Raw genomic sequence first — 18657 nt, 5'->3', positions numbered from 1 at the left:
TTGTATTCCTGGGCTATAGGGGAAAGGAGTGAGAGTGGGACCAGGTGAGTTGTATTCCTGGGCTATTCGAGAAAGGAGAGAGCGTGGGACCAGGTGACTTGTATTCCTGGGCTATGCGAGTAAGGAGAGAGAGTGGGACCAGGTGAGTTGTATTCCTGGGCCATAGGGGAAAGGAGAGAGTGGAACCAGGTGAGTTGTATTCCTGGGCGATGCGAGCAAGGAGAGGAGTAGGATAGGTGAGTTGTATTCCTGGGCTATGCGAGCAAGGAGAGGAGTGGGACTAGTGGGTTGTATTCCTGGGCTATGCGAGCAAGGAGAGAGAGTGGGACCAGGTGAGTTGTATTTCTGGGCTATGCGAGAAAGGAGAGAGAGTGGGACCAGGTGAGTTGTATTCCTGGGCTATAGGGGAAAGGAGTGAGAGTGGAACCAGGTGAGTTGTATTTCTGGGCTATGCGAGCAAGGAGAGAGAGTGGGACCAGGTGAGTTGTATTTCTGGGCTATGCGAGAAAGGAGAGAGAGTGGGACCAGGTGAGTTGTATTCCTGGGCTATAGGGGAAAGGAGTGAGAGTGGAACCAGGTGAGTTGTATTTCTGGGCTATGCGAGCAAGGAGAGAGAGTGGGACCAGGTGAGTTGTATTCCTGGGTTACAGGATTAAGGAGAGAGAGTGGGACCAGGTGAGTGTATTCTTGGGCTATGCGAGAAAGGAGTGAGTGCGGGATCAGGTGAGTTGTATTTCTGTGGTATGCGAGAAAGGAGAGAGGGTGGGACCAGGTGAGTTGTATTCCTGGGCTATGCGAGAAAGGAGAGAGAGTGGGACCAGGTGAGCTGTATTCCTGGGCGATGCGAGAAAGGAGTGTGAGTGGGACCAGCTGAGTTGTATTCCTGGGCTATGCGGGAAAGGAGAGAGAGTGGAACCGGGTGAGTTGTATTCCTGGGCTATGCGAGCAAGGAGAGAGAGTGGGACCAGGTGAGTTGTATTCCTGGGCTATGCGGGAAAGGAGAGAGAGTGGGACCAGCTGAGTTGTATTCCTGGGCGATGCGAGAAAGGAGTGAGAGTGGGACCATGTGAGTTGTATTCCTGGGCTATACGGGAAAGGAGTGAGAGTGGGACCAGGTGAGTTGTATTCCTGGGCTATGCGGGAAAGGAAAGAGAGTGGGACCAGGTGAGTTGTATTCCTGGGCTGTAGGGGAAAGCAGACAGTGGGACTAGGTGAGTTGTATTTCTGTGCTCTCGTGGAAAGGAGAGAGAGTGGGACCAGGTGAGTTGTATTTCTGGGCTCTGCGAGAAAGGAGAGAGAGTGGGACCGGGGGAGTTGTATTTCTGGGCTCTGCGAGAAAGGAGAGAGAGTGGGACCGGGGGAGTTGTTCTTCCAGACAGTTAGCGCAGACAGGGCCGAAAAGCCTCTTTCTGAGCTGTAATCATACCATGATTCAATGACACGTGGATGTACGCCAGTGGACTTGTGGAAGTTAAAAAAAGGGACTTCCAGCTCCTCTTCCTCCTCAGAGCTGAGAAGAGCCTTTGTTCAGGAGACACAGTGGTTCTCTAAAAATAAAGAGAAGTAATGGCCCACATTATAGTATGTGGATGCTGAAGACCATTTGTCACCTTACCTTTCTCAATATATTGAGTTGCAAGTAGCAGCAGCTGGTTTTCTAAATCTGTTAGATCCTTTATTGCCACATCATAGATGATATAAATCCCTCGCTGATCCTGCGTGTGAATGAAACCATCCTCGGTTGTGTAAAAATCATCATGGTTCTCAATCTCTGAGAACTCCATGAATTCGGTGACAGACCTCTATAAGCACGATTATAAATAATGGTCAATAATTTACATTGACGTGACTGTTTCTTTTTACAAGTAAGAAAGTCCAATCTTTACCTTTACCTTAAATGAACAGTGGTCTTTAGTGGATGAATTTGGTTTTCTGAAAGTGTTCTTTCAGAATGTCAACACTGTTGCCCCAGCACCTGCTCTTTCTAGGAAGCTCTTCAGAACAACAACAGTCTCTTTAAAATAACTGTGCTGAGGTAGCTCAAAAGAGGAAGCACTTCAGAGTTAATGGACCCTGAAGAGCTATAAAACAAACAACCTAAACCCTCATTTGAAATAGCCTGGACCTGTCAATCAAGGGGTTTGTAAAAGGCAATGGACCGTGAAATTGAATGTAAACAATGCAGTTCAAACTTAGGCTTGCTAATCATGCCCAGAGACTTGAAAAAGTTAAATGAGAATGAGATTGACTGTGGAAAAAGCAGATCAAAGGTTTCCAACACATTAAAGGGAAGGCGTCACAGGAATTGAGAGGATGGGGGACCTGTTCCTGGAAGGGAGCTTCCCTAGCTGGAGGGTGCTGGAGGAGAAGTTTGGGTTGGCAAGAGGGAACGACTTCAGATATTTACAGGTGCGGGAGTTTCTGCGCAGGCAGGCATCATCCTTCCCACTCCTGCCACTAAGGGGGATCCAGGATAGGGTAGTGTCTAGGGGATGGGTGGGGGAGGGGAGTGTCTCGGACATCTACAAGGAACTCATGGGGGCGGAGGAGACGCAGACCGAGGAGCTGAAGTGTAAGTGGGAGGAGGAGCTTGGGGGAGAGATGGAGGACGGTTTATGGGCGGACGCGTTGAGCAGAGTCAACGCGACCGCAACATGCGCCAGGCTCAGCTTGATCCAATTCAAAGTGGTCCACCGGGCCCACATGACAGTGGCCCGGATGAGTAGATTCTTTGGGATGGAGGACAGGTGCGTAAGATTTGCGGGAGGACCAGCGAACCATGTCCACATGTTCTGGGCGTGCCCAAAACTTTGAGGATATTGGCAGGGGGTTGCGGACGTCATGTCCAGAGTATTGAAAACAAGGGTGGCAATGAGTCCAGAGGTGGCGATTTTTGGGGTGTCGGAAAATCTGGGAGTCCAGGAGGAGAAAGAGGCAGATGTTCTGGTCTTTGCCTCTCTGGTAGCCCGGAGTCGGATATTATTAGCTTGGAGGGACTCAAAGCCCCCGAAGTCGGAGGCCTGGTTAACCGACATGGTAAGTGTTCTTGGCCTGGAGGAGATTAAGTTTGCCTTGAGAGGGTCAGTGTTAGGGTTCGCACGGAGGTGGCAACCATTCATCGACTTCTTTGCGGAGAATTAATCGTTGGCGGGGGGGGGCTAGGGTAGCATAGAATAGGAGGTTAAATAGGCGGGTCTTGGAGGGACGGGTGTCGGTGTTTGCACTATGTTTATTGTTCTTTGTACACAGTTTTTATAGTGTTGTTGTTTGTAATGCCAAAAAATACCTCATTAAAATTGTTCCTTAAAAAAAAGGGAAGTCGTCACCTTCTTCTGAAAGATCATCGATTTTGAAATGCTGGGAGGGTTTAGAGGTTTCAACGCTACAGAGAGAAGATTTTGGCATTCTACTGACAGATCTTTGAATTTGACATACTAGGAGAGACATCAAACGGTTCCAACACATCAGAGGTCTGACCTTTGACTACAACTTGACATGCTGAAAAACAGTTTCATGATTTTCAAAGTTAGAGAGAAGACCTGCCACATCACCTCCCCCCACCCATCCAGGGAAAGGCACCCAACCTGAGGACCTCCAGCCCAGCTCCAGCCCCTAAAGGGGGGCAACATATTTGGTGAGCCCATTACATTTTGTCACTCACGTGTGTGTGTGTGTGTGGGGGAGGGGGGGGGAGGGGGGGGGGGGGCAGAACTTGCCAATGATTGGAAGGGTGGCCCCATCATCAAATTGGGAGGGGGGGGGGTGCCTTGCCAGTTATTCTGGTGGGGAAGAGGGGCCTTTTGAGGAGTGGGACCTGTCAGAGGGTTTATACCCCGCCCCTCTCAAGGCCAGCGTAAAACTCGAGCCTCTCAAAATAAGCTTCAAAGTTTTATTGAACAGTGCTGCCAGCGACAGTGGGAAACATTCTGGTTTTCCAGCTGGCCGCAGCACTTGAGTGAATTTAGGATAATTGTCCCCACATCTGGAACATTTTGTACAGTTTAGTCTCCTAATTTGAAAATTATTTTTAAATGATGTAACTCCGTTCGAAGCAGTTCAGAGAAAGTTCATTCGACACATTCCAGGGGTGAAGAGACTATCTTATGAGGAATGGTAGAACAGGCTGGGCCTAAACCCATTGGAGTAAGAGTGATATTATTGAAACGTATAAGGTCCTGAGGGGAGTTAATTGGGTGGTTACCGGTAAGATGTTTCCTCTTGTGGGGGGACACTAGGACTAAGGGACGCAGATTAAGGACAAGATATCTCCTTTTTATGATGAAGCTGAGGAGAATTTATTTCTCTCAAAGGACATTAGTCTGTGGAATTTCCTCCCCAGAGAGCAATGGAGTCTGGGTCATTGAATTTATTCAAGGCTGAGTTAGATAGTTTTTTGATCAACAAGAGAATCAAGGGTTATGGGGCAGACAGGAAAATGGAGTTGATGCCACAATTAGATTAGCCATGACCTTAGAAAATGGCAGAGCAGGCTTAAAGTGTAGAATGGTCTACTCCTAAGTCCTAAATTCTGACAATTTGAAGAATCATGGGACGAAAACTGGGGTGTGGGTCTACATTGATCGGCTCTTTCAATGAGCTGGCACCGACAAAATATGCTGAATGGCTTCAGCTGTGCTGTAGGATTCTGAGATCCAATGATCTTAACACTATCGTCGGGCATTTATCCACTACGGAAAAGGCCACCCAATTGCCCAAGGCCAGGAACTTTAGGATGGCAGGATTACCCTTCCACTCTGTTTCCACTGCCCTTTGAGGAAAAGAGTTCCAAAGACAAACCACCCTCTGAGAAAGAGGATTTTTCCTCATCTGTGTCTTAAATAAGCAGCCCCTTATTTTTAAACAGTGAATCCCCAGTTCTAGATTCTCCCACAAGAGGAAATATCCTCTCTACATTCCCCTGTCAATGCCCCTCAGGATCTTAAAGATTTCAATCAAGTTGCTTCTTGCCTAAACTCAATCAGATACAAACATAGCCCATCAAGACCTTCCTGGTAAATCTCTGCACCCTTTCCAGTGCTATCATACCCGTCCTGTAATGTGAATTTCAAAGGCACACAATACTCTAGTTGTGGACTAACCAACGTTTTATACAGTTCCAGCATAACCACCCTGCTCTTATGCCTCAGCTAATAGCGGCAAGTATACCGTATGCCTTCTTAACCACCTAATCCACCTGCTCTGCAACCTTAAGGGGCCGCTGTACATTCACACCAAGGTCCCTCTGATACTCGCTTCCCAGGGTCTTGCTGTTTATCATGTATTCCCCTGCCTTGTTTGTGCTGCCCAAGTGCATCACTTCACACTTATCCAGATTGAATTCCATTTGCCACTGATCAGCCCATCTGACCAGCCCGTCTATATCCTCCTGTAATTGAAGGCTATCCTCCTCACCATTTACCACCCCACCAATTTTGTATCATCTGTGAACTTAGTGATCAACTCTCCCCACGGGACACAGACTTCCAGTCAGAAAAACACCCCTCGACCATCACCCTCTGCTTTCTGCCACTCAAGTCAATTCTGGATCCCATTTGCCAAATTTCCTTGGATCCCATGGGCTCTTACTTTCATTATCAGTCTCGCATGTGGGACCTTATCCATTGCCTCGCTGAAGTCCAAATATCACAGAATCACAGAAATACACAGTGCAGAGTAGGCCATTCGGCCCATCGAGTCTGCACCAACACATGAAAAATACCTGACCTACCTACCTAATTCCATTTGCCAGCACTTGGCCCATAACCTACATAAAATGCAGTTCCCTCATCTACACACCTGATCACCTCTTCGAAAAGTACAATCAAGTTGGTCAGACATGACCTCCCCTTAACAAAACCATTCTGACTGTTCTTGATTAATCCCTACCTCTCCAAATGCAGTCTACTTCTGACTCTCAGAATCACTTCCAATAGTTTCCCCACCACTGAGGTTAGACTGACTGGCCTGTAGTTTCCTGTTTTTTCCCCTTCCTCCCTTCTTGAATAATGGTACCATGATGGGCTAGCCTCCAGTCTCTAACACCTCTCTTGTGGCCAGAGAGGAATTGAAAATTATTGACAGCGCCCCTGCTATTTCCTCCCTTGCCTCACTCAACAGCCTGGGATATATTTAATCTGGCCCTGGAGATATGTCTACTTCTAAGCCTGTCAGACCACTCAGAATGTCCTACTCCCTGATTTCTATACCCACACTGTCCCTCTCTTAAGTGAACACCTACACAAAGTATTTGTTTAGAACCCTATCTCTCTCACTGGTGAACGTTGACACAAAGTATTTATTTAGGACCCTACCTACATACTCCAGCTCCACACACAAATTACACCTGTGATCCTTAATGGGCACTACTCTTTCCCTAGTTATCCCTCTACCCTTAATGTACACAATATTTTCCTTTATTTTACCTGCCAGTGGGCAGCACCATGGTTTGGTGGTTAGCACCCTTTTATAATGCCTTTCCGAATAGTTCTAACATTTTCCCTATATCAGATGTTAGGCCAACTGTCCAGTTTCCAGCTTTCTGTGTTTCTACTTTTTCCAATAAAGGAGTTACATTCACAATTTTCCAATAAAATGGATCCCTCCCTGAATCTAGTGAATTTTGGAAAATTAAAACCAATGCATCAACTATTTCACTAGCCATTTCTTTTAAACCTTAGAATGAAGACCATCTGGACCTGGCGACTTGTCAGCCTGCAATTCTAACAATTTATTCAGTACAATTCCCCTGGTCATTGAAATTTTCTTGTGTTCCTCCCTCCCCTTCCTTTCCTGATTTACAACTATTTCTGGAATGTCAGTCATATCCTCAATAGTAGACCACTGAAAAATGCCTGGGGCAAAATCTTCCGATGGTTCATGCCAGTGAGATCTTCCAGTCCTGCCGACAGTTTCCCGGCAGCATGAAGTGGATTCATGAGGGAAATCTCATTGACAGCGGTGGGACCAGAAGATCCTTATTTACCTTTATTAATCCAGGACCAAGTAAATGTGGTGGGGGGGGAGGGGTCTCAGGGCCTGGAGGGGAGGGGAGGCCAGGGAGATGGGCAGAAGGGGATGCTGGTTGATGTACGATCAATTGCACAAAGACGAGAGTTGAATACAACTGAGGCTTTATTACACTAAGATGTGTGGCCTCCTACAGCAGCTGGCGAAATGGCTGCTGTATGGGGAGCACACATATTTAGACTCCGCCTACTGGGCGGAGCCAGCAGGCAGGGACTACACCCGTACCTGTAGTACAGGGCCTTACCACACATCTCCTAATACATACAACAGTGGTGATTACCAGACTGGTGGAAAGGCTGGGGCTGGGGGTTGGGCTTGGGTTTCAGATACCACTTGCAGGGCCAGGCCTTGTGGTTTAAAGGAGGCTGAATTGGGAAGGGGGCTGTTGGTGGAGGCGCTCCCACCTTCCCGCCCGAGGCCAGAGCAGTCTCGCATTCCAGGCTTCCCCTGTGCTCCTGATCCCCTCCGAGCAGCTTGAAAATTGAGACTGGGCGGGTAACAGCCTTTACAGGGCAAGGGCCACGATTTGGGGTAAGGGCGGGTGAACCAGTTTCGGTTTGAATAGTGGAGGTGTCGGGAGGGGTGGGTGGGAAGCCAGCGGGAAGGCCATCCAAGGAATTTTACAGGACCTCCCCCCCCACTTCCCACCCACCCCCACCCCCACTCCCCCTGCCCCAAGTTAAATTAAATACCGCCTGATGAAAGCAAAGTTGCAGCAACTGCTCATACAAACCTTGTAATCTGCTGGTGTGTTATGTAAATAATAATGTGAGCCCAGGCCATCTGCCACACCCAAGCCGCCTTTTTGTGCACTGATGCAGCATGTGTCTGCTGCCGTCCGGACTAACTTGGCCCCATTCAGGGTTAAGCCGCAGATGCTGATGGTCAGAGTTCGTTCAACGGATCTGAAGTAGTTCAGTATTCCTAAACAGAGTCGCTGCAGAGCAAGGACCATAAGACACAAAACTTTTATCATTGGCCGTTTGACAGCTCACAGAACAACCGCCAAAAATAGCAGGCAAACAAGTTGGGCGTCAGCGCGCTAATATTTGAACAGTCCTATTCCAAGGCGCAGCATTAGCGAACAAAAGAAAAACATGAGGAACCTGAACAGAAAATACTAAATCCACAGCAGTTCGACTCAATCAGCATCTGAACTGAGAATCCCCGTGAAGGGTCACGTTTAAGCTGTCAAGCTCCATTCTTTTTTCATCAATCGAACAGTCTGTTTTACATTCACTCTGCTTACTATAATTATCAAGAACAGCGCATCAATCTTGATGCGAAATGCAGCCAGCAAATTAATTCTTGTCAAGCTTAGATTTATTTTACTGGCAAAATGTGTTCAGTATTATCTGAAATGTGGACAGGAGGTAGACGCGAGGGGAAGATGCTGCAGACCCATGTCAGGCGCACCGTTACCTGCAGCTCCCGAATCCTCAAGTGGCGCAGGGAGAGGAGGGACAAATAAGCCCCCTGTGTCATCGCAGGGTCTTTTGCATTCTCCTCGTTTCCTTCATCCAATCCCAGTAGCTGCAGGGTCCCCGTGTAGCTATAACTGCAAGACACAATAAGCAGGGTGGGTGAGAGAGAATGAATAGCAGCAATTCTCCTCTGCAGCTCTTTAATCCCGCTGCTCACCCAGGCTGAAAACTCGAATCAATGCAATTCCAGTTTTTTTCATCTTTCCAAGGTATAGGAGGCAATAATTGGCACCTTAGGGTGCGATCTAACGGGGAAGTTTCTCAGTGCGGTAGCGAGCAGGAATTGCCGAATGCCTCCGAACCCCCACCGGCATCTAAAGCCAATTAGGGCCGGTAATGATGCCCCACGGGCTTCACGTCGGAAATGGCTGTCCAGCCAGCTGATTCATCTGGACCACGCCCGGCAGCTCCCCGCTAACAAGGGGGCTCATAACATTATACAATTGGTCTAAAACTGCAATTATAGATATAAATGTACTGAGCCACATTGCAATATCTCAGCACAATCATTTCCTCTGACTTAGATATGTACATACGATTTAGGTGTAGGAGTGGACGCCTCAGCCCCTCGACCTGCTCCATATTCAATAGGGTCATGGTTGATCTGATTGCAACCCCAACTCCACATTCCCACCTACCCCCGACTTGTGTTACCTTTTAGACACGTCAATCAGAGAAGGAGAGCTATAAAATTCTAAGAAGTGTCATTGCCCTTCTTGCTTTGTGTAAGAACTCCAGTAAAAGGGTAATCAAAGAAGAAGGTTGGACTACCCATACATGATGGGAACCATCTTGCACATCACAGTGAAGGGTAGAAATATTTAATCAGCAGTTTGCCTCAATTTTGAACTGATTGAGTTGAAATTGGGGTAGTTTGAAAACACAAAGACGAGTTGTGAGAGCCACATTTTCAAATATGTTTTCAAAATGGCACTGTATTAAAAAATATAATCGCGTTATAAATGGAAAAAGTTCCAAGCCAGGGTCACGTGCATCACAGAATAGGGAAAGAGATTGGGGAAAGAGAGGAGTAACTACTATTTCCAAATAAATGTAGGGAAATATGGGGCACCATTTAACGTGCAAAAAAGAGTCCCATTTTGGGAGCGTATAGCGGAGTCTTTCTCGGCGCAGCAGCGTCAGGATCGGCCCGCCAAGGCCGCACTTACCTAATTTCGTGAACTGAGAAGCTCAGCTACCCTTGCAGTGCCAAGGTGCCCGGCTGGCAGTGCCAAGGAGCCCAGGTGCTAGCAGGAATGCTGGAGTACCACCCTGCCCTGTGTCCCGGGGGCCTCCGATGGCCTGGGAGCCCACCCCAGATGATGTTACCCCTGGTCCACGTTTGTGTGGACCAGTGCTAAACGGCGCCATGGCAAGGCCTTCCTGGTGCGGACGATAGTTCCCATGCCTCGGGAGGATCGGGCACGGACCGAATGGCTCATTTAAATATGTTAATCCAATTCTCGCTCAGCAAAGACAAGATCCAGATTACGACATCACACAAGATTTCGTTAGATCTCACGAGGCGTTCCAAGTGTTGCAAATCTCACTCCAAACCAGTACTAATCGGCACCCGGTTTAGGCCTTGCAGGCACGGCCATTGACTCCCGGGTGCCGGGTCCTCCATGGTGGCCTGGCCCGCGATCGGGGCCTACCGATCGGCAGGCGAGCTGGTTCCGTGGGGGCCTATGTTCCTTAGCACTGTGCCCCTGTAGGGCTCTGCCATATTGCCCTGGGCCGGCGCAGAGACGGGAACCCACACGCATGCCACGGTGCGCATGCGCGAACTGGCGCTGGCCGTGGTGCGCCGGCTTTCGGGCGCCGGAGCTGCGGAGACCACTCCAACGTGTACTAGACCCCTGGGAAGGAGAGGGCCATTGACGCATGAGTGGCTCGCGCCACTTTTCACACCGGCATCAGAACTTGGCCGCAGGATTGGAGAATCGCGGCCCACACCTCTGGGGCGAGATTCTCCGACCCCCCGCCGGGTCGGAGAATCGCCGGGGGCTGGCGTGAATCCCGCCCCCACCGGTTGCCGAAGTCTCCGGCACTGGATATTCCCGCCCCCGCCGGTTGGCGGGCCCCCCCACGCGATTCTCCGGCCCGGATGGGCCGAAGTCCCACTGCTAAAATGCCTGTCCCGCCGGCGTAAATTAAACCACCTACCTTACCGGCGAGACAAGGCAGCGCGGGCGGGCTCTGGGGTCCTGGGGGGGGCGCGGGGCGATCTGGCCCCAGGGGGTGCCCCCACGGTGGCCTGGCCCGCGATCGGGGCCCACCGATCCGCGGACGGGCCTGTGCCGTGGGGCACTCTTTCCCTTCCGCCTCCGCCACGGTCTCCACCATGGCGGAGGTGAAAGAGACTCCCTCCACTGCGCATGCGCGGGAATGCTGTCAGCGGCCGCTAACGCTCCCGCGCATGCGCCACCCGGAGATATCATTTCTGCGCCAGCTGGCGGGGCACCAAAGGCCTTTTCCGCCAGCTGGCAGGGCGGAAATTCGTCCGGCGCCAACCTAGCCCCTTAAGGTTGGGGCTCGGCGCCCAAAGATGCGGAGCATTCTGCACCTTTGGGGCGGAGCGATGCCCATCTGATTTTCAGCCCTTCCCGCCGATCTTCCGCCCCGCCAAAGGTGACCCCCCCACACGCCCCCCCCCCCCCCACACCCCACCCCCCTTCCTGCAGCAGGTTCTCTGGCGGCGGGACGGACGAGCCACACAAAATACCAGACATTGGCAGGAACAGAAGATCCCACCGGGGGACAGGGGCAACCTGCCCTCCGCTGCCAGAAAACACCACCCCGCGGTGAGCTGACAAATTCCCACCCTACGGGTTTGTCGAACCTTGTTGTTGGCCGAAATGGGTGGGGATGGGGAACGTGATTCTTCTTCCAGCTCTCGCTTCCAATGTAATTCATGGTGCAACGTAAAAATAGCGGGAACTTCCAGGAGCCAAACAAGACCGTAAGACAGAGGAGCAGAATTAAGACCGCTCGGCCCATCAAGTCTGCTCTGCCATTCGTTCCGGTGGCAGCTATGAAGGAGTAAGTCGCACATTTGGTGGCTCCCGCTCTGGTCGGACCTTTGGACCTTCCCCCTGACATTTTTCCGGTTTTAAACTGTAAATTCGAAGGCTGAGGCAATTGGGCACCGTTTCCACGTATCGGTGTATGGAGAAGAGAACCAGAAGTGCACGAAAAGGCAGAAATAAAAAGACAGACGAGGGCTGGGCTGAAGCTGCAGCAGGAGACAGCATGGCCGAGGACCGGACCCCTGGGGTGTCGGCGCAGCGATCAACGGAGCAGTTGATGCAGGTCATCCATTATGGCTTTGCCAAGCAGAAACGGGACTGCCTGGACCCAATAAAAGAGTCGATTGATCGGCTGGAGCACAGGATCGGGCGATCTAGAAGGTTAAGAAGGCACTGGCTGAGCAGGAGGAGCATCAAACTGCGGTGGAGCTGGACGTGGGGATGTTGAGGGATCAGCATGAAAGGCTTCTGGAGAAAGTGGAGGACCTAGAGAATAGGTCCCACCGGCAGAACTTAAGAATTGTCGGGCTCCCGGAAGGGTCTGAGGGAGCTGATGCTGGGGCAGACGTAGCCGGTATGTTTGAGAAGCTGCTGGGGGAGGGGACATTCTCCCGACCCTTGGAGGCGGACAGGGCGTACAGAGCGCTTGCGAGGAAGCAGCAAACTGGGGCAATGGTGTTGAGATTCCACAGGTTCTTGGACAAGGAATGTATACTTCAATGGGCCAAGCGAACGTGGAGCTGGAAGTGGGACAACACTATCCTGCGGGTTTACCAGGACATGAGTGTGGAGGTGGCCAGGAAAAGGGCAGGCTTGAACCAAATTAAGTCAATCTTTTTTAAGAAGCAGGTGAAGTTTAGCCTGCTGTATCTGGTTTGTCTCTGGGTCACATATGAGGACCGCATCATTATTTTGAGTCGCCCGAAGATACGCTGGACTTCGCAAAAAGAAAAGGTGGTGAACTGAGAACTTTTGAACTTTGATGTAACCTTTTGGCTTATATTGGTTTTTTTTTCCTCTTTTGTTTTTGAGTTCTGTGTAAGAAGGGGGAAAAATGATTTTCGTTTTCGGGTTTTCTTTTTGGTGAATGTTGGCAATGCCTTTTGCTTTGATGTGCATTTTGTGGGATGGAGACGTGCTTGTTTGGAGTTCGGTGTTTTTCTTTCAGTTGGGTGATTGTGTGGGGATCGTTAGATGAGGGAATTTGTTTGTATGAACGGGAGGGAGGGGAGGGAGGGAACAATAGGTGGGAGACTATTTGGTGCCGGGGGCAGGGGCCACCAAGCCAGCTGGGTGAGCTAGCTCACAGAAGCGCAGTGGGGGGTGTGCATATGTTTAGTTTATTGTATGGGTTAGGTTTCAGAATGGTGTTGCTGGGGGGGGGGTAGTTGTTCTGCTGATGAGGGAGGGACTTTGGTTGAGGGACAGAGAGGATGTCGGTGGCGGGGGCTGCCGGGGGGCGGGCTGGAGGAGGTGTGGCGCATGGGCTGGAGGCGGGCCCAAGAAAGGAGATGGCTGATCGGCGGAGGGAGGGGGCACTGTGCCCCCCAACTAGGCTGACCACCTGGCATGTTCGAGGGTTAAATGGGCCGGTTAAGAGGGCGCGTGTGTTCACGCACCTGAGGGGACTGAAGGCAGACGTGATAATGTTGTAGGAGACGCACCTTAGAGTAGCGTTAGACCAGGTTAGATTGAGGAAAGGCTGGGTCAGTCAGGTCTTCCACTCGGGGCTGGACACAAAGACTGGAGGAGTTGCGATCTTGATTAATAAGCGGGTGATATTTGAGGTGGGCAGAATAGTTTCGGATGTGGGAGGTCGATATAATATGGTTAGTGAGTGCTGGTTAATGTGTATGCGCCAAATTGGGATGACGTGGAATTCATAAGGAGGATGTTGGGGAAGATTCCGGACCTGGACTCGCACAAGCTGGTCATAGGAGGGGACGTCAATACAGTTATGGACCGGTCAAGCTGGAAAACGGGCAAGGTGCCAGCGATGGCAAAGGAACTGAAAGGGTTCATGGAGCAGATGCGGGGGGGGTGGATACATGGAGATTTAAGCAGCCAAGGGTGAAGGAGTTCTCCTTCTACTCCCACGTACATAAGGTATACTCTCGGATCGATCTCTTCATTTAGGGTAGGGGCTTGCTGTATGGGGTAGTGGATACGGGGTACTCGGCGATTGCAATCTCAGACCACGCTCTAAACTGGGCTGACCTGCAGGTTAATAAAGATAGTAATCAGCGCCCGCATTAGAGGTTAGATGTAGGGCTGTTGGCGGACGAAGCGGTGTGCAAGAGGCTGAGGAAATGCAGACAAAATTACCTGCAGGTAAATGATACGGGGGAAGTCTCAGCAGCGGTGGTCTGAGAAGCGCTGAAGGCAGTGCTGAGAGGAGAGCTGATCTCGATCCGGGCTCACAGGGACAGGACGGTCAGGGCAGCGACGGACCAACTGGTGAAAGAGATTCTACAAGTCGACAGGAGGTACGCGGAGACTCCAGAGATAGGGAATTTAAGGGAACGGCGGAGGCTACAGGTGGAGTTCGGCCTGTTAACCACAGGGAGGGCAGTGGAACAGCTCAGAAAGGCGAGGGGGGCGATCTACGAGCATGGTGAGAAGGCCAGCAGGATGCTTGCACAGCAGCTCAGAAAGAGGGAGGCAGCAAGACAAATAGGGAAAGTTATTGACGGGGATGGGAACTTGGTTGGGGATTCGGCAGGGGTGAGTAAGGCGTTCAGGGATTTCTACAGCAGGCTGTACAGGTCGGAACCCCCTATGGGACCGGAGGGGATGAGGCGCTTCTTGGAGGGGCTGACTTTCCCGAAGGTGGGCAGGGAGCTGGTAGAAGGACTGGGGGCCCCGATCGGGTTGGAAGAGATAGTGGAGGGTCTGAAGGCCATGCAGTCGGGTAAGGCCCCGTGACCGGACGGGTACCCAGCGAAGTTCTATAAAAAGTTCACTGGGATATTGGGACCGGTGCTGATGAAGGTGTTTAATGAGGAAAGGGAAAATCCAGTGGAAAAAAGGGCCAGTGGAGAATTAAATACAAAATTGGCGAAGGCACAGAAAGCAGGTAAGTCATGCTAAAGTTTTAAAAACCAATGATTGGTCTCAGTTGGAGTATTGTGTTAAATTCTGGGCAATACACTTTAGGAAGTGTAGAATATTACCAGGATGTTACCAGGGGGGAGGGGCTTCAGTTATGTGAGGAGATTGGAAAACCCATCTCTTGAGGAACAGCAGCTTACTTTTCAACTGAGCACAGTTTTTCTTCATCAATAATTTTAGATTTTAACCTCTGACCCCATATTGTTTCCTTTCTCTAAGCTGTTTTGTTTTCTCTCTCTTGTTTCTTTTTTTTCTCTCTCTTGTTTCTCCTTTTTCTCTTCCTTTGCCTCTGGACAGCAGCTATTCATTATCCTGCTATTTACACCTCCTCAGAACATATCTTTTACTTTTTCTAAACTGGTCCCATTGCCACACCCACCACAAGCCCTTTTGTCATTTAAATTCTCCTGCCCTCCATCCAATCACAAACCTTCCCCACGTACCCTGCCTTACATTTGCTCAAATTCCAAACTTTCCAAATTCTGATGATAGATCACTGACCTGGGGCGTCATTCTCCGACCCCCCGCCGGGTTGGAGAGTCGCCGGGGGCTGGCGTGAATCCTGCCCCCGCCGGTTGCCGAAGTTTCCGACACCGGATATTCGGCGGGGGCGGGAATCGGGCCGTGCCGGTTGGCGGGCCCCCCCGCTCGATTCTCCGGCCCGGATGGGCCGAAGTCCCGCCGATAAATTGCCTGTCCCGCCAGCGTAGATGAAACCACCTTTTTAACGGCGGGACAAGGTGGCGTGGGTGGGCTCCGGGGTCCTGGGGGGGGCGCGGGGCGATTTGGCCCCGGGGGGGTGCCCCCACGGTGGCCTGGCCCGCGATCGGGGCCCACCGATCCGCGGGTGGGCCTATGCCGTGGGGGCACTCTTTCCCTTCCGCCTCCGCCACGGTCTCCACCATGGCGGAGGCAGAAGAGACTCCCTCCACTGCGCATGCGTGGGAAACTGTCAGCGGCCGCTGACGCTCATGCGCTTGCGCCGCCCCGAGATTTCATTTCCGCGCCAGCTGGCGGGGCAACAAAGGCCGTTTCCGCCAGCTGGCGCACCTTTGGGGCGGCGCGATGCCCGTCTGATTGGCGCCGTTTTGGGCGCCAGTCAGTGGACGTCGCGCCGTTTCCAGAGAATTTCGCCCCTGAAGGGCTAACTCTGTTTCTCACTCCACAAGTCATACAATCCCAAAAATGCAGAAGGAGGACATTCGGTCCATCGAGTCTGCACGAACCCTCCGAAAGAGCACCCTACCTAGGCCCAATTACCCACAAACCCACCTAACATTTGGACACTAAGGGGGTAACGTAGCGTGGCCAATCCACTTAACTTGCACCTCTTTGGACTATGGGAGGAAACCGGAGCACCCAGAGGAAACCCACGCAGAGACGGGGAGAAAATGCAAACTCCACACAGACAGTCACCCAAGATCAGAATTGAACCCAGGTCACTGGCGCTGTGAGGCAGCAGTGCTAACCAATGTGCCACCAAACCTGCTGTAGATTTCCAGCATTTTCAGTTTTTATTTCAGGGATTCTGGTTTCTCTGGCATTTTACTTCTGGAGAATCTGTGGTTATTTCCCATGGCCCAGAGAAGGTTAAGAAGAGATTGGATACAGCTGTTCAAAACCACGGTCGGGATTCTCTGACCCCGTGCTGGATCGGAGAATCCCCGGGGGGGTGGTGGTGGGGGGGGGGGGCGAGAATCGCACCATGCTGCCCCGATGCCGGCTCGTCAAATCTCCGGCACTGATTTTCGGGCGCCTGCGGAATCGAGGTTGCGCCGGTCGGAGACGGTTGAAAGACCCCCCCCCACGGCGATTCGACGGGCCGAGTGCCCGCGGAGTTCGGCCGAGTCCCGCCGGCGTGGGTCACGTATGGTCCCTCGGAATTCTGTCTGTGGGGGCCGTCCTGGTGGGGGTCGGGGGGGATCCGACCCCAGGGGGGGGCCTCCATGGTGGCCTGACCCGCGATCGGGGCCTACCAATCGGCGGGTGAGCTGGTTCCGTGGGGGCCTATGTTCCTTCGCACTGGGCCCCTGTAGGACTCCGCCATATTGCCCGGGGGCCAACGCAGAGATGGGAACCCACACGCATGGGCAAACTTGCGCCGGCCGCGTTGCGTATGCAAGAACGGGCGCTGGCCGTGGTTCGCCGGCTCTCGGGCGCCGGAGCTGCGGAGACCACTCCAGCGCCATACTAGCCCCCTGGGAAGGGGTGGATAGCTACCAGGTGAGGCCCGTTGACGCGTGAGTGGCTCGCGCCACTTTTCACGCCGGCGTCAGAACTTGGCCGCAGGATTGTAGAATCCCGGCCCACAACTCTAGTTGTGATAAAGTAAATAAGGAAAAAGGTTTCTTCTCAGGGCAGGAAGGTCAGAGAGCAAACAGCACAGGTTTAAGATGATTGATAAAAGACCAGAGATAATATGAGGAAACATTTTTTTTGGGGGGGGGGGCGCAGGGGGTGGTGGGGGGGGTGGGGGGGGGGGAGTGGTGGCTGCGGTGAGGATCGAGAGATCGGGGCATTTAGTGTTAGCAATTTTTTTTTAAATGGTGCCCCAATCGCTTCCTGCACTGGTGAATGTAAATGCTACCTCGTCCGGGTGTTCTTTCCCGAGGCCCAAAAAAGAAAGTAAAGTCCCGTTTAATAGTGGGGTCATTCTCAACACTGTGAGCGCCAAAAAACGTCCCGCTTAACGTGCCCAAAACGGGACTCTTTTTCTTTCCTGTTAAATCACGCCCTATGACTCCGAGGGCAGAATTTTTCAGCCCTTCCCGCCGATCTTCCTCCCCGCCAAAGGTGACCCGCCCACCCCCCCTCCTTGCAGCAGGTTCTCTGGCAGCGGGACGGACGAGCCACACAAAATACCAGACATTGGCAGGAACAGAAGATCCCACCGGAGGACAGGGGCAACCTGCCCTCCGCTGCCAGAAGACACCACCCCGCGATGTGCTGCAAATTCACACCCTACGGGTTTGTCAAACCTTGTTTTTGTTCGAAATTGGTGGGGTTGGGGAACGTGGGGCGCGATTCTCCACTCCCACGGCGGTTGGGAGAATCGCCTGGGCCGCCAAAATTTCCGGGGACGCCGGTCGACGCCCTCCCGCGATTCTCCCAAGCGGCGGGAACGGCCCGGTCGAGTTTCGCGGGCCGGAGAATCGCCGGAGACACCCAAAATGGCGATTCTCTGGCACCCCCGCTATTCTGAGGCCCGGATGGGCCGAGCGGCCAGGCCAAAACGGTGGGTTCCCCCCAGCGCCGTCCACACCTGGTCGCTGCAGTCGTGGGCGGTGCGTGAACGCTGGGGCAATTGCTGTCCACCTTCACCATAGACCAATGAGACTTCATTCAAATTCTAGTCAGGAAGATCCAAGAAAAGAAACCCTGGAGAAAATGCAGTAACAAAGGTACTCTCACCCCTAACCCTTTCAGTCCACAGATTTCAATACAGCCCATCTTCACAAATAATTGCAGGAAATAAAACAGTGTGGGGAATATTTCTCACCCTTGGTCTCTGGTCTTTTTTGAAGAAAAAACACTGGCCGTGCGTTTGTTTTGATTGACATTGTCCACCTCCCAGTCATTGATCTCTACAGGTGAACTACTCTCTTTACATCTTGGCTCCTGATGGGTAACACAATACAAGCAAGTGAACACCAAACATGAGATGTCAACCTGGCAGCACAGGAAGCTGGAGCACAGCACTGCATGCATGTTAAACAGGAGAACCAGCATGCTCTAGACAGACCACATCCAGTACTGATAGACAGTAAAACAGCCAACCGGAGAAGGAGGTTCCACAGATACCCCCATCCTCAATGATGATGGAGCCCCAGCAGATGAGGCTAAAAGACAGGGCTGAAGAACTTGCAACCATCAGTCAGGAGCTCTGGGTGAATGATCCATCTCGCCCCCCCCCCCCCCGCCGAGGTCCCGAGCATAACACATGCTCGACTTTAACCAAATCGATTCACTCCATATGATATCAAGAAATGGCTGGATGCACTGTATCC

General features: G+C 51.8%; 1 protein-coding gene across 1 annotated transcript in view; it reads right to left on the bottom strand.

The window, feature by feature from the left end:
* LOC140411021 (uncharacterized) overlaps positions 1–18657 on the bottom strand; it is a 399297-nt gene that overhangs the window by 294816 nt on the left and 85824 nt on the right. The window contains exons 12-15 of the mRNA XM_072499979.1: positions 18150–18268; positions 8449–8584; positions 7760–7963; positions 1616–1802 (exon numbers count right to left, since the gene is read on the bottom strand). Coding sequence (XP_072356080.1) covers positions 1616–1802; positions 7760–7963; positions 8449–8584; positions 18150–18268 — 646 coding nt within the window. The remainder of the gene's footprint in view (positions 1–1615; positions 1803–7759; positions 7964–8448; positions 8585–18149; positions 18269–18657) is intronic.

Source organism: Scyliorhinus torazame, chromosome 4 (assembly GCF_047496885.1).
Source record: "Scyliorhinus torazame isolate Kashiwa2021f chromosome 4, sScyTor2.1, whole genome shotgun sequence".
NCBI lineage: Eukaryota > Metazoa > Chordata > Chondrichthyes > Carcharhiniformes > Scyliorhinidae > Scyliorhinus > Scyliorhinus torazame.
The sequence above is the reverse complement of the archived record's forward strand: the minus strand, read 5'-3'. Positions and strand labels throughout refer to the sequence as shown.